At 40.0% G+C, this 13,153-nt stretch overlaps 1 protein-coding gene across 1 annotated transcript in view; it reads right to left on the bottom strand.

The window, feature by feature from the left end:
- The window catches only part of LOC144679559 (frizzled-6-like), a 44,766-nt gene that overhangs the window by 19,322 nt on the left and 12,291 nt on the right, over window positions 1-13,153 (bottom strand). The window contains exon 3 of the mRNA XM_078540059.1: window positions 428-624. Coding sequence (XP_078396185.1) covers window positions 428-624 — 197 coding nt within the window. The remainder of the gene's footprint in view (window positions 1-427; window positions 625-13,153) is intronic.

Genomic DNA, 13,153 nt, shown 5'->3' with positions numbered 1-13,153 from the left:
AGTATGGTGGTGCTGCTGATGCAGGCAGGTGATATTTCAGAGCTGCAAATAAGCAGTTTGGCGATGAACTGGGGGTTTGAAAGCTCAGTTGAGTATTAAGCAGAATATCAGGTTTGTGCACTTCAATTAAAACAAGCAAACATGTAAATTTAGATGCAAAAAGCGGAAAATGCACACCAGGTCAAACGGTATCCGAAAGCAGATGATCAACATGTCTCTTGTGGTTTTCCATCAGGGTTTTCATATTTAGTTTGGTTTGTATTTCGAGCATTCACTTTTTATGCAATCTCATAAATTTTTATATTTTATTCGTTTATACTCTACGGTGAAACAGCTTCCATTGGAAAGGTTTACTTTTATTCCCTCTGCAATGATGAGACATGTCTACCATGCAATCTAGGATAGGCACTAGTGTTAATCCTCTTACCGATCACACTGCAGCTCCTCTGGCCATGCAATCCCAAATGTCTCAATGAGTTTTTCACAGTCCTGGAGAACTTCTTCACAAAGCTTTCTGCAAGGTGGGACAATCTGAAGTTTCTCCGTACAGGCCGGCACAAATGCACTGCACAGGAACATTTTCACATTCGGTGAACAAAGCAGATTCATAAGTGGAAGAAAAGGCTGCAGGAGGGGAAAACAAAATTACTATGATTATGGCCTACATTGTGACACAATTTCAGCTCGTTTCCTATTAGGCAGCATCACATCCTTCGCAACATCATACAATTATTAAATGGGAATGGACTTAGTATAGAATGATTTCTGCTCTATGGTACTGGACTATTGAGACACAGGTTAATTGTTAACTTTAGTTTCTCCCTTCAGGCCCTTGCACACTATACACCATTCATCTGGCTCATATTTGGAGAGGAATGGGGAGAAAACAGGAGTTGAATCTGTAGAAGTAGAAGTCTCATTCCCTTTATAAGAAAATATTTTAGTACTAAATGTAGTGAAGGCCTTATACAAACCCATGAGACAACAGGCTTACAAAGAAAAAAAATCTCTTCATAAAGGCAACACGAGACATTACAACACTTAGCACCATGACCTCCTTTGAAAACAAGTGCACATCACCGGCAGAGAGAAAATGCAAGGAGAGGAAATCCCAAGCCAACAACTCATCCAAAACTCAATTGTCTGCGATATTCGGTCCTACTTGCAGAACCTCCTGGTCATAGATCAGTCTTAGCAGTCACCTACGTGCCCACAAGAAACCTATCAAACACCCCAGACAATGAACATGGTTATCTTCGCCTCAAAGGGTGAATAAAACTGTCTCCCAGTTCCGCAGAATAAAATGAGGAAATTAACAGATTATGCCAATTTGAAGGTGACACACAATTACACATAATTGTTGCTCTGTCAGTGGTAGGAACAGAGAAAATTGGATGCAAGGACACAATCTTCTCCCCGCTTCATAGAACATTTTTCTTGAATTTGTAACCTGCCAACCATGGCAATGTATGTCAGTACTCCGAAAGTAACAAACATTTATAGCTCCAGATGTAGATTTGCAAATCGGAAGTCATATGAAACAGTCAACTCTTCTATGAGTGAATTCAGAGTGGCAGTAAAATAGATGTGTTGATCTGTAAAAATGATTCATGTTTGCAAATGAATCATTCTGCAAAGTAGTTAAATAAACTGTTTACGTCTATAATGCCCACACTTTCATGGATGGAATTTTGACTTCGAGGGTCAGGTACTCAAACTGTCCAATGCAAGGTGTACTTGGCAAAACTTTCCTCCTAACTATAGTTTTAAGCCCTGGAATTAACCCTCTAATGTTTTTTCCCCTTCAAATCGCTTGTCCCAATTTACTTCTGACAATGATTGCTCCTTACCCCAATTACAATTCACTGCAGTTTACTCAAAGAGCTTTGGAGCAGTCACATCACTTGAGATGGAGGTTAATGGCAGTTGCTAAATACTATTTTGTTGTCTTTTATTTTCACTCAATTTCTTAGCTCATCTCCACCTCTGCTGGTATTTGATCACTTTATCAATAATATAACTCCAATGGCACTCTGTGGTGTTGAGAGTCAATTTAATTTTTGGATCGTTACAACTGTGGGAGTTAAAATCGGCCCTATACTGTTTCATGGTGCATTTAATGAAAAAGCTCAGAGCTGAGCCAAGAACACAAATTTTCCAAGCCACTGCATGAAGGACATGAATCAATGCAGTCTTCAGGTGAAGTAGGGTTAGAGGGTGGGATAATTAAACCAGGCTGCACTGGCACAATTAAGTTCCAATTTAAAAGGCATAAATTTTGCCTTTTAAAATATTACTTGTAATTTATTAGGAAATCTTATGGCAATTTGGGAAACAGTGACATAATGGGCCTGATTTTAACTCACTCAAAACCCATTCACAGAATTAAAAATCAGGCCCTTCAAGATGGCTGGGGCATGGAAACTTCTCTGTAGTATAAGCTGAAGAGTCAGAAGACCAGTGGCAGGAAGGTGCAAATTACAGCATGACAATCATGCTCCATTATAATGGAGACATAGGAGTTTCTAATCAAAAAAGCTACCATAAAATTGTGACAGAAACATAACAGGAAGTAAGGTTTTGTTTAGCAGGAACAACTTGCATTTCTATAGGAAAATGCCTTAAGTAATGCACACAAATGCAATGTATATAGGTGAGCAAATTCAAGGAACATTGTTCTCTGATGAGAGCCATTGGCTTGTGAGGCCAAGTCAAGGCAAATTCTGATGTAAACAACGTGGAATTTTTACTTGTGTTTAAAGAGTCTAGCCATTACTGTGTGAAAACTGAAAACAGGTAGCCTTACTCATGAACTATTCTCATAAATTGTAAATGAACCAGCTTTTCAATATCTGTACTATATTCATAAATTGAAAAGCAGCACAAACCACCACCATGCCCTGAACTGCATTGACTTAGGCTAAAAATTAAATTCAGTTTAAAATGTATCCAAGAATCTCAGCAGTAAACATCAGGTGGTTCACAATTCCTATTGTTAGCAGAAATGTTACTTTAAAGAATGCCAATGGATATCAGTTACAGCTTAACTTGTCACGCAGGACACAAAATGGAAACTCCAAAAGTTCGAACTGCTGTTATTCACCCAAATGAACACTTGCACTGAAACCACTACTCTGTGGAACATGGGGCCACGTTGTCACTCTGTGAAAAGTGGAACATTAACTACTGCATTATGCGTTGAGAGGTTTGATAACTTTGCCACCAGGGCAGAACTGGCATTCCATACATCCTTCCTGCACAGCTAGGAGGAAAAGAAGTATTGTTCACAACCAGCAGCCTGCCACTCCCAGTTTACTAATCACACAGTACAGCACAACTTTAAAAATAAAACACATTCAATTCTTAACCTCAAAAAATATACTTATATTGTACCTCCGGTGAAAAACTGCACGTCCTAATTAAAAACTGTACATACCAAAGAAAAAGTTTCTTTTTATAACATATACTCCAACCAACATCTTATAACTTGTGATGTGGTGTCTTATTACAAATACATGTCCTTGCAAAATGCAGTATGCCTACCGTGGCTTGTGAAATGTGTCTGAAATTATACTTTCACCCCAGTGGAAGGAACATTTGAATATATGAACACAGCTGACAGTTTCAAAAACCCATACATTTTCTTTCAAAAAAGGAACATTTCTGGAAATTTAGTGGATTTATATCTCTGCATTAAGAAAACCAATGAAATCTTTTGAAAAAAAAGTCAGCAGAATCGTATCCAATGATAACTGCCAGGACCCCACAACTATGGCTTGAAAAGGGATAATCATAATTTAAAAGCCTATGATTAAACTTGATTTTCACTTGTATTCTTCAATAGACTGTAATTTTACACAATGCTAACAGTTCAAAAGCTATTTCTTTCCAACTTGCTCCTAACTATGAAGGTTCAAACACTACATCAAGTGCTGATTGAAAACAAATGAGCATTTGAAAGAAGTGATGTGGCTGAGCTTTTACATAAAAATGTTAAAAAAAAAACGGTGTGGTGTACTGCTGTGATCAAGAAAACTAAAAACTGCACTGACAGCAAAACAATTGCTTTATCCTGAGCATTGAAGATTGGTGCAAAGCACAGTGCGGGTACCTTTGAAGAAACTTAGTTTAGCAAAAAAAAATGTTTTTACATCTGCATGTTATAACAAACTGCTTCTCCCAAGAAAGACAATTTTTGCTACATCACCATATCCCTTGTAAAGCAATACTTTTTCTTAATTTCACACATGACGTGAAAGGATTGGCCTCAACACGCAAAAATAGTTTCATGCCTGAAGTAGTTCAATTTGGCCAGGTGTGTCTGAAACCTAGAACAAGGCAGATGCTGTTGTAAAATAAAAATTATTTTAAAAGATGATTTCTGGGCACATTATTCTATGACTCGTAAAGTCTAAGACTAGGTAATATTATTTTAGATCTAGTATCACACAATTAGATAGGATTAATTAGCAGTGTTACAATAAAAGATCCACTGGGGAAGAGTGATGATTATATGATAAATTTCATATTAAGTTTGAAAGTGATATAGTTAATTTCGAAATCAGGGTCTTAAATGTAAACAAAGTCAATTATGGAAGGATGAGGGGAGAGTTTTTTTTTTAAACTTGTGCATGGAATGTGGATGCTGATGGCAAGGCCAGCATTAATTGCCCATCCATGACTGCCTTTGAAAAATTGGTGCTGAGCTGCCTTCTTGAGCCACTGCAGTCCATGAGGTGTGAGTACTCCCACTAATAGAAAGGGAGTTCCAGAATTTTGACTTAGCAACTATGAAGGCACAGCTATCTATTTCCAAGTCAGAATGTCTGCAGGAGATTGGAAACTTAATTAAAAGATATGACTGTAGATAAACAATGGTAAACATTTGAAGAGATAACTCATAATTCTCAACCAATTCCATGAGGAATAAAAACTCCAGTGGAAAAATGGTACAGTGATGGACAACTACAGAAGTTAAAGGCAGTTTAAATTAAGTATCCGATAATGTTGCCAAAAAGGATCGCAAACTTGAGGTTTGGAAGGTTTTTTAAAAAATCAGCAAAGAATTGCCAAGAAATTGACAAATGGGGAGTAAGAAGAGTAAACTAGCAAGAAGTATAAAACAGATTGCAAGAGCTTTTAAAATTATGCAAAAAAGGAAAAGATTAACAAAAGTATTCTTTAGGAGGCAGAGACAGAAGAAATTATAGTGGGGAATAAGGAAATGGAAGAAATTTTAAAAACTATTTTGTCTGTCTTCATAGTAGAAAACAAAAAACATACTAGGAATTGTGAGGAATCAAGTAATTATCAGTTAAGAAAAAGTACTGGAGAAATTATTGGGGCTAAAACCCGACAAATCCTCTGGACCTGTTAGCCTACAGAGTAGAGTTTTCAAAGAAATGTCTGCTGAGATTGTGAATGAATTGATTATGAGTATTCACGATCCCTTAGATTCCAGAATGGCCCCTGTGGATTGGAAGTTAGCAATAGTGACCCCACTATTCAAGAAAGGAGGGAGAGAGAAAACAGAGTACAGGCCAGTTAGCTTAACATCAGTAGTTGGGAAAATGCTAAAATCTATTATTATGGGGAGTATCAAAGGATTAGGAAGAACCAGGATGGTGAAGAGAGTCAAGATGTTCCTCATCCACAGTAGCCTCTCCTAATCAAACTTCTTCTACCCAGCTTCAAGTGCTGATCCCTGTTTAGAACTGTGGACAAAGGTGTGAAGGCAAGTGCCTCAAAAACAAATGGCTCTGGGCTTCTAAGGCTCATCAATCTTAGTTGACAGCCTACCTAGGAGAATGAGAACTCTGATTTTAAACCCTCAGCTACGGGCCAATTAGTAAAGTCTTTGTTGGCTGACTATGAAGAACAGAGACAATGGACTGGACGATGATATAGAGAGGGCAGGTGATGCTCTCCTGCTAGAGAAGGGCAACTCCAAAATCAAACCTGCATTTTAGCTGCTGTGCTTGTAGCACTCATTGCACCAATGCAGCCTTAGCCGCCTTGGACAAGAGAATGAGAGAGGCTCTGCTCAAATATCACCCACTTAAATATACTCATATATGTTCAGCAAACATTAACCAACCAGCAAACGCTCTGGCGAAGGGGAAATGGTGACATGGTAGAGGATGAAACACACAATCTTCAATCATAACCCTGCACAACAATGGTCTTAGGGTGATATTAGGAAAGAGAGATAGTTTAAGTAAGTTGTATTTGTTGGTGTTAGGAATGAGTTTTAGCTTTAATGCTTAAGTTTAATTTGTATTTCTGTATTTGTGTTAAGAATGATCAAATTGAGTTTTAGTTTCACTTTAAAAGGTGCATGCATTTCTAATGAGTTTTATAATTTAAGTTAAGCAAACAAGAATAGAAAAAAAAGGGGTGCTGTTGCCTAGCAAAAGGGGTCCAGAGAGGCAGGTCCCTCCCACAGACACAGACACAAAAACTAGAAACAGCAATTTGATTTGGAAGCTGTTGGAGTTCAGTTAGTTTTGAAAGTAGCTGCCAAGAGAGACTGGAGCAAAGGAGACAGATAGCCAGTCCCTAGCTAAAGAAAAGATTCCAAATTCCACGGGGAGTGAAACAGGAGAAAGTCCCAAGCAGACCTCCTAGTCAAAGAGAAACAGGACCTTTTCCAGGTTCCTGCTCAAGTGAAGTTAAGAGTGAGGGACAGAGAGAAAGGCTCCAAGCTTCAAATTTAAAGAGACAAAAACTACAGAAAGCAGGTTTAAAGCAAGAACAACTTGCAAGGGGAACGAAGGTCCAAAGAGACGGCTGAAGCTCTAACTCTTTGCCACGGGCATGTGAAGCAGCGGTACTGTTGACAGCCGAGTCAGAGAGAGAGAGAGAGAATGCGCGGAAGACAGTTTGAATGCATGTGGTGACCCAGGGAAGAGGAACATCTGAAGGAGAGTTTGAAACGTTGGAGGTAAACCCTTGCGGAAGTGGTCTGAGAGAAAGCATCAGTTTGGGAGAAGATTCCAAGGCAAGTTCTTGGAGAGTGGAGATTGGAAATCCATGTGTGAAAAAGATAGAGTTCAGCGTGACCAGTTGGCTCATGGTGAGACAAGCGGTTGGGAGAACAGTTGAGGAGAGATCCATAGCATCTGTCACTTGGTTTCAGAATGTGGTGTGTCTGACCACAAGTTGCCACAGTAACTACACAGTCCATGTAAACCTGTGAACATTAGAATATAAGATAGCTTTTGTAACTTGTGTTATCCTTTACAAATCTGTCTATATCTGTAAGGGTATAGTTGAGGGTGAAGGAGTATTGTAATATAGTCCATCTTTTCTTGTGTAATAAATGTTTTACTCTTTTGTTAAAAGTTCATTAGCTGACTCCGGTGACTCTGTTCAGTGGCCTCTCTCCAAGTATCTGTTAGGATCTATCAAGCTGGGTTCCCCTCTGGGATCAGGCTTGTCCAGGGGTAACATCAGCTGGGGATCACAACATTCTCCAAAGGCCAGGACAAATGTGGAGTTTGCATCCTCCTAAGACAGCAGAGCAGACCTTTTTAGGTAGAGAGCTGCATTCTCCAATCTAGGAAAGAGGAAGGAAAGGAACCCTAAGCACAGCCTTCCCTCACTGCACCTGCCAGGTTACTGCTCCTGGCTGGTCACCAATCAATGCAGCTGAAACATAAAGAAAACAAACTCAAAAGACAACTAACTGCCAGATGACACTTGGCTCATGGAATATCAGAACACATCTGGACAATAATACAAGACCAGAGCATGCAAAAACCCTCATAGCTAGAACCCTGGGCAAGTACAATGTTGACATAGCAGCTCTAAATAAAACAAGGTTTGCAGAGGTGTCTCTTGAGGAATTTGATGCTAGCTATACATTCCACTCATTGGCAAATCGAAGGACCTGCCTCGACAATCAGCTGCAGGCTTTGTCATTCAATCTGAATTGGCATGTACACTCAACTCACTTCCCAAGGGTATCAATGACCGACTCATGATACTTTGAATAAGTCTTACTAAAAACCAGTATGAAACACTCATCAGTGCCTGTGCACCAATGACACAAAGACAATGTCAAAAAAGCATTCTACGATGATCTCAGCAGGGTCAGAGGAGTACCACAACAGGATAAACTCTTCACCTTAGTGATTTCAATGCCTAGTTTTAGGACAGATATGGAGGGAAGTACCAGGACGACACCACGGCATTGATAAGAGTAAACTCCAAAGGCCAATTTCTTCTAAGTGCAGTGAGTTTGACCTTACTATCAACAAAATCTTCCAACAAGCTGAAACACTGAAAATAATATGGATGCTCCACAGATCTAAATATTGGCACCACATTGTTGTATGATAGAGAAACCTCAAGGATGTGCACTCTGCCTGCTGCCTTAGAGGTGCTGAATGCTAGCCAGACCATTGGCTTGTCCAGAGCATCACTTCCTTGAAGATAATACCTAAAGCACTAGGACAGAGTCAAACCACCAAGGAAGCTTGACACAGCCAAGAGGCAGGAAGTGGAACAAAAATTAGCCATAGAGCTTGTTGGTATCCTAGAAGATAACACAGACATAGAAAATGGGAGTAAATCATTTGGCCCTTTCAGCCTGCTCCAACATTCAATAGTATCATGGCTGACCCTCTAAACCAACGCCATACTTCCACTCTCTCCCCTTACCCCTTGATGCCTTTAGAGTCTAGAAATGTATTTCCTTCTTAAATATATTCAGTGGCTTGGCCTCCAAAGACTTCTCTGGTAGAGATTGCCACAGTTTCACATCCTCAGTGAAAAAATTTCTCCTCATCTCAGTCCTAAAGTGGCCTACCCCATATCCTGAGAGTGTAACCCCTTGTTCTAGACTGCTGACCACCACCCCCAAGCCAGAGGAAACATCCAGTCTGTCCCGCCCTGTCAGAATTTTTTATATGTTTCAATGAGATCCCTCTCATCCTTCTAAACTCGAGTGAATAGGCATAGCCGACCCAATCTCTCCTCATACGACAATCCTGCCATCTGTCTGGTGAACCTTCACTGCATTCCCCCTGTGGCAAGTATATCCTTTTTTAGGTATGGAGACCAAAACCGCACACAATACTCCAGGTGTAGTCTCACCAAGACCCTGTAACAGCTGCAGTAAGACATCCTTGCGCATATACTCAAATACTTTTGCAATGAAGGCCAACATACCATTTGCCTTCCTAATGCTTGCTGAACCTTCATGCTTGCTTTCAGTGATTGGTATACAAGGATACCTAGGTCCCTTTGTACATCCACATTTTCCAATGTCACCATTTAAATAACACACTGCCATTCTGTTTTTCCCTACCACAGTGGATAAATTCACACTTATCTACATTATATGCATCTGCCATATATATGCCCACTCACTCAACTTGTCTAAATTGTCTTGAAGCTTCTTATCCTCCTTACCACTCAATTCCCACCTAGTTGTGTCGTCAGTAAACTTGGAAATATTATATTTGGTTCCCTCATCCAAATCATTGATATACATTATGAATAGCTGGGGTCCTACTACTGATCCCTGCAGTACCCCATTAGTCACCCCCTGCCATTCCAAAAAAGACCCATTTATTCCTACTCTGTTTCCGGTCTGCTAACCAATTCTCAATCCATGCCAATATATTACCCCCAATCCCATGTGCTCTAATTTTACACATTAACATCTTATGTGGTTATCAAAAGCTTTCTGAAAATCAAAATGCACCACATCCACTGGTTCTCCCTTATCTATTCTGCTAGTTACGTCCTCAAAAAACTCCAGTAGGTTTTTCAAACATGATTTCCCTTTCAGAAGTCCATGCTGACTTTGTCTAATGCCGTTGATATTTTCTAAGTGTCCTATTATCACATTCTTTATAATAGACTAGTATTTTCCCTACCACTGATGTTAGGCTAACCGGTCTGTAATTCCCTGTTTCTCCCCTCCCTCCTTTTTTAAATAGTGGGGTTACATTTTCCACCCTCCAATGTTCCAGGGCTGTTCCAGAATCCACTATTTCCATGGTCACTTCCTTTAGTACCCTGGGATGTAGTTATCAGGCCCTGGGGATTTATTGACTTTCAGTCCCATTAATTTCTCCAGCACAGTTTTTTTTAGTAATACTAATTTCCTTCAATTCCTCCTCCCCACTAGGCCCTAGATTCCCTAGTATTTTTGGGAAGTTATTTGTGTCCTCCTCCGGGAAGACAGAACTAAAGTAGTTCTTTAATTCCTCTGCCATTTCTTGGTTCTCTATTATAAAGTCTCCTGTTTTGGACTGTAACGGGCGTACATTTGTCTTCACTAATCTTTTTTCTTTTTACATACTTAGAAGCTTTTACTGTCCTCTTTATGTTCCTTGCATGTTTAATCTCATACTCTATTTTTCCCCTCTTAACAAATCTCTTGGTCCTCCTTTGCCGAATTCTAAACTGCTCCCAATCTTCAGGCTTGCTACTTTTTCTAGCAATTTTATAGGACTTCTCTTTGGACCTAATACTGAGGATTGGGAGCAATTTAGAATTAGACCCCTCTTTGGATTTAATACAATTTCTTTCTTAATTTCTTTTGTTAGCCATGGTTGAGCCGCTTTTCCTGTTGTATTTTTGTACCAGATCGGAATGTATAACTGTTGCAATGCATGCATTCATTCCTTAAATATTAGCCATTGCCTATTCACCATCACGTCTTTTAATGAAGTTCCCCAATCTATCATAGCCAACTCACCCCTCATACCTTTGTAGTTTCCTTTGTTTAGATTTAGGATCTTAGTTTCAGATTGGAGTGCTTCACTTTTCATCCGAATGGAGAATCCTATCATGTTATGGTCACTGTTCCCTAACGGACCCCCGCAAGACATTACTAATTAACCCCTTCTCATTGCACAATGCCAAATCTAGGATGGCCTGTTCCCAAGTTGGTTTCTCAACGTACTGGTCTAAAATAACCATCTTGTACACACTCCAGGAATTAATCCGCCACAGTATTATTGCTAATTTGGTTTGCCAGTCTGTATGTAGACTAAAGTCAGCCATGATTACTGCATCCTTGTTACGTGCATCTCTAATTTCCCATTTAATGCCATCCCCTACATTATCACTACTGTTTGGAGACCTACAAGCAACTCCCACTAATATTTTCTACCCCTTGTTGCTTCTTAGCTCCACCCAGACTGATTCTACATTTAGATTTTCTGAGCCAATATCCTCTCAATATTGCACTGATTTCATCCTTAACTAACAACCCCACGCCATCTCCTTTTTGTTTTCCTTTTTGCCTGCCTTAGTCTTAAATAGTGAGTACCCTTGGATATTCAGTTCCCAGACTTGGTCACCCTGAAGCCATATCTCCATAATTGCAATCATAACGTACTCGTTAACATCGATTCGCGCTGTTAATTCACCTACTCTTACTGTAAATGCTTCATCCATTCAGACAGTGCCTTTAGGCTTATCTTTTTAACATTTTAACATTTTTTTTTTGCGCTCTGGCCCTATTTGCTGCTAACATTTGTTTCCTCTGCTCTCCACTTTTGTTTTCTACTTTTGTCTTTCCATTTCTAATCTTTGTTTCCCTCTTTCGTGTCTCCTCACTCAGGTTCCCATCCTCCTGCCACTCTAGTTTAAAACCTCCTCAACAGTATCAGTGAACACCCCTGCAAGGATATTAGTCCTGGTCCTGTTGGGGTGCAACCCATCCAGCTTGTACAGGTCCCATCTTGCTCAGAATCCATCCCAATGCCTCAGGAATCAAATCCCTCACTCCCATACCATCTCTCCAGCCACGCATTCATGTGGTCTATTCTCCTATTCCTGATTTTGCTAGCATGTGGCACTTAAGGAAGTTAGAGGAGGAAGGGAAAGGAGGTGCTCCTTTTTTTTCACTTTGGTATTTGATAACGCAAGAGGAGTGGCAACCTTCAAAATGAGGGGAACCAGGCCCAAGACCAGAGCGGGACTGGGAGCCATTGCGAGACAAGTGGCGGCCTTGGTAAGTAGGACCTGGTGAGTATTTCTACTGTCCAGTCTTTAAAGTAAAACTTGATCTTTAGTTTAGATTAAGTAGTGTTTAAAGTATAAGAAGTAAGGTACCTAGTATATATTTAATATTCCTTAAACTAGAGGAAGTATAAGTAAAGGGAAGTGTCCCCGAATTCCCACATCGCACAGGAAGAACATTTCACATGGCTGAGCTACCATGACTCACCCTTGAATTACCCCCTTTACTTATACTTGCTCTAGTTTAAGGAATATTAAATATATACTAGGTACCTTACTTCTTATACTTTAAACACTACTTAATCTAAACTAAAGATCAAGTTTTACTTTAAAGACTGGGCAGTAGAAATACTCACCAGGTCCTACTTACCAAGGCCGCCACTTGTCTCGCAATGGCTCCCAGTCCCGTTCTGGTCTCGGGCCTGGTTCCCCTCATTTTGAAGGTTGTCACTCCTCTTGCGTTATCAAATGCCAAAGTGAAAGCAAAGGAGCACCTCTTTCCCTTCCTCCTCTAACTTCCTTAATCACCCAACTCCCAGCATGCTATTCTAAGTTGCACTCAAGTGTTAAGTTGCATTAAGTTGGCTGGCTTTATATGCTCTTAAGGCAAAGGCTAGCTCACCCAGGCACAGAGGAACCAGTTTTAGTTGCTCTTTAATTAACTAAGCCCAAATGCTCATCCTTTCTAAAATCCTGCTTAAGGCTGGGAACTTCATAGATTTCACTTAAATGCTAACTACAAACAAAATTAAATTTATTAAATCTTTTTGTAAAAAATCTAAGATTCTTCACTCACCATCTAGAAGATTTCTGGAAGGTAGTTAAGCGATGTCACTCATAGCACATTATCTTGGATTCATCAAAAGGAAGCACCAAGATTGATTCCACAAGAACAACCAAGGTATAGTCAAGCTACTAGATGACGTACACAATACTCAGATCCTACATTTCTAACAAAAACATAATCACCAGGAATAAAAACCAAGCAAAAATGCAGGATGACCCGAGAGATGTAGAACCAATAGTGGGAGAACAAGAGTGCGGAGCGTCAGGAAACTGCTGATAAACATGGCTGAAGGCTCTCAACGAAGGCCTGCAATCTGCCGATGGTCCCAAAGCCAACAGTAGGGCACCCATCCTCTCAGCAGATAGCAATCAGCTCCTAACA

This window comes from Cetorhinus maximus, chromosome 4 (genome assembly GCF_964194155.1).
Source record: "Cetorhinus maximus chromosome 4, sCetMax3.hap1.1, whole genome shotgun sequence".
NCBI lineage: Eukaryota > Metazoa > Chordata > Chondrichthyes > Lamniformes > Cetorhinidae > Cetorhinus > Cetorhinus maximus.
This window is presented reverse-complemented; position numbering and strand designations above follow the sequence as displayed.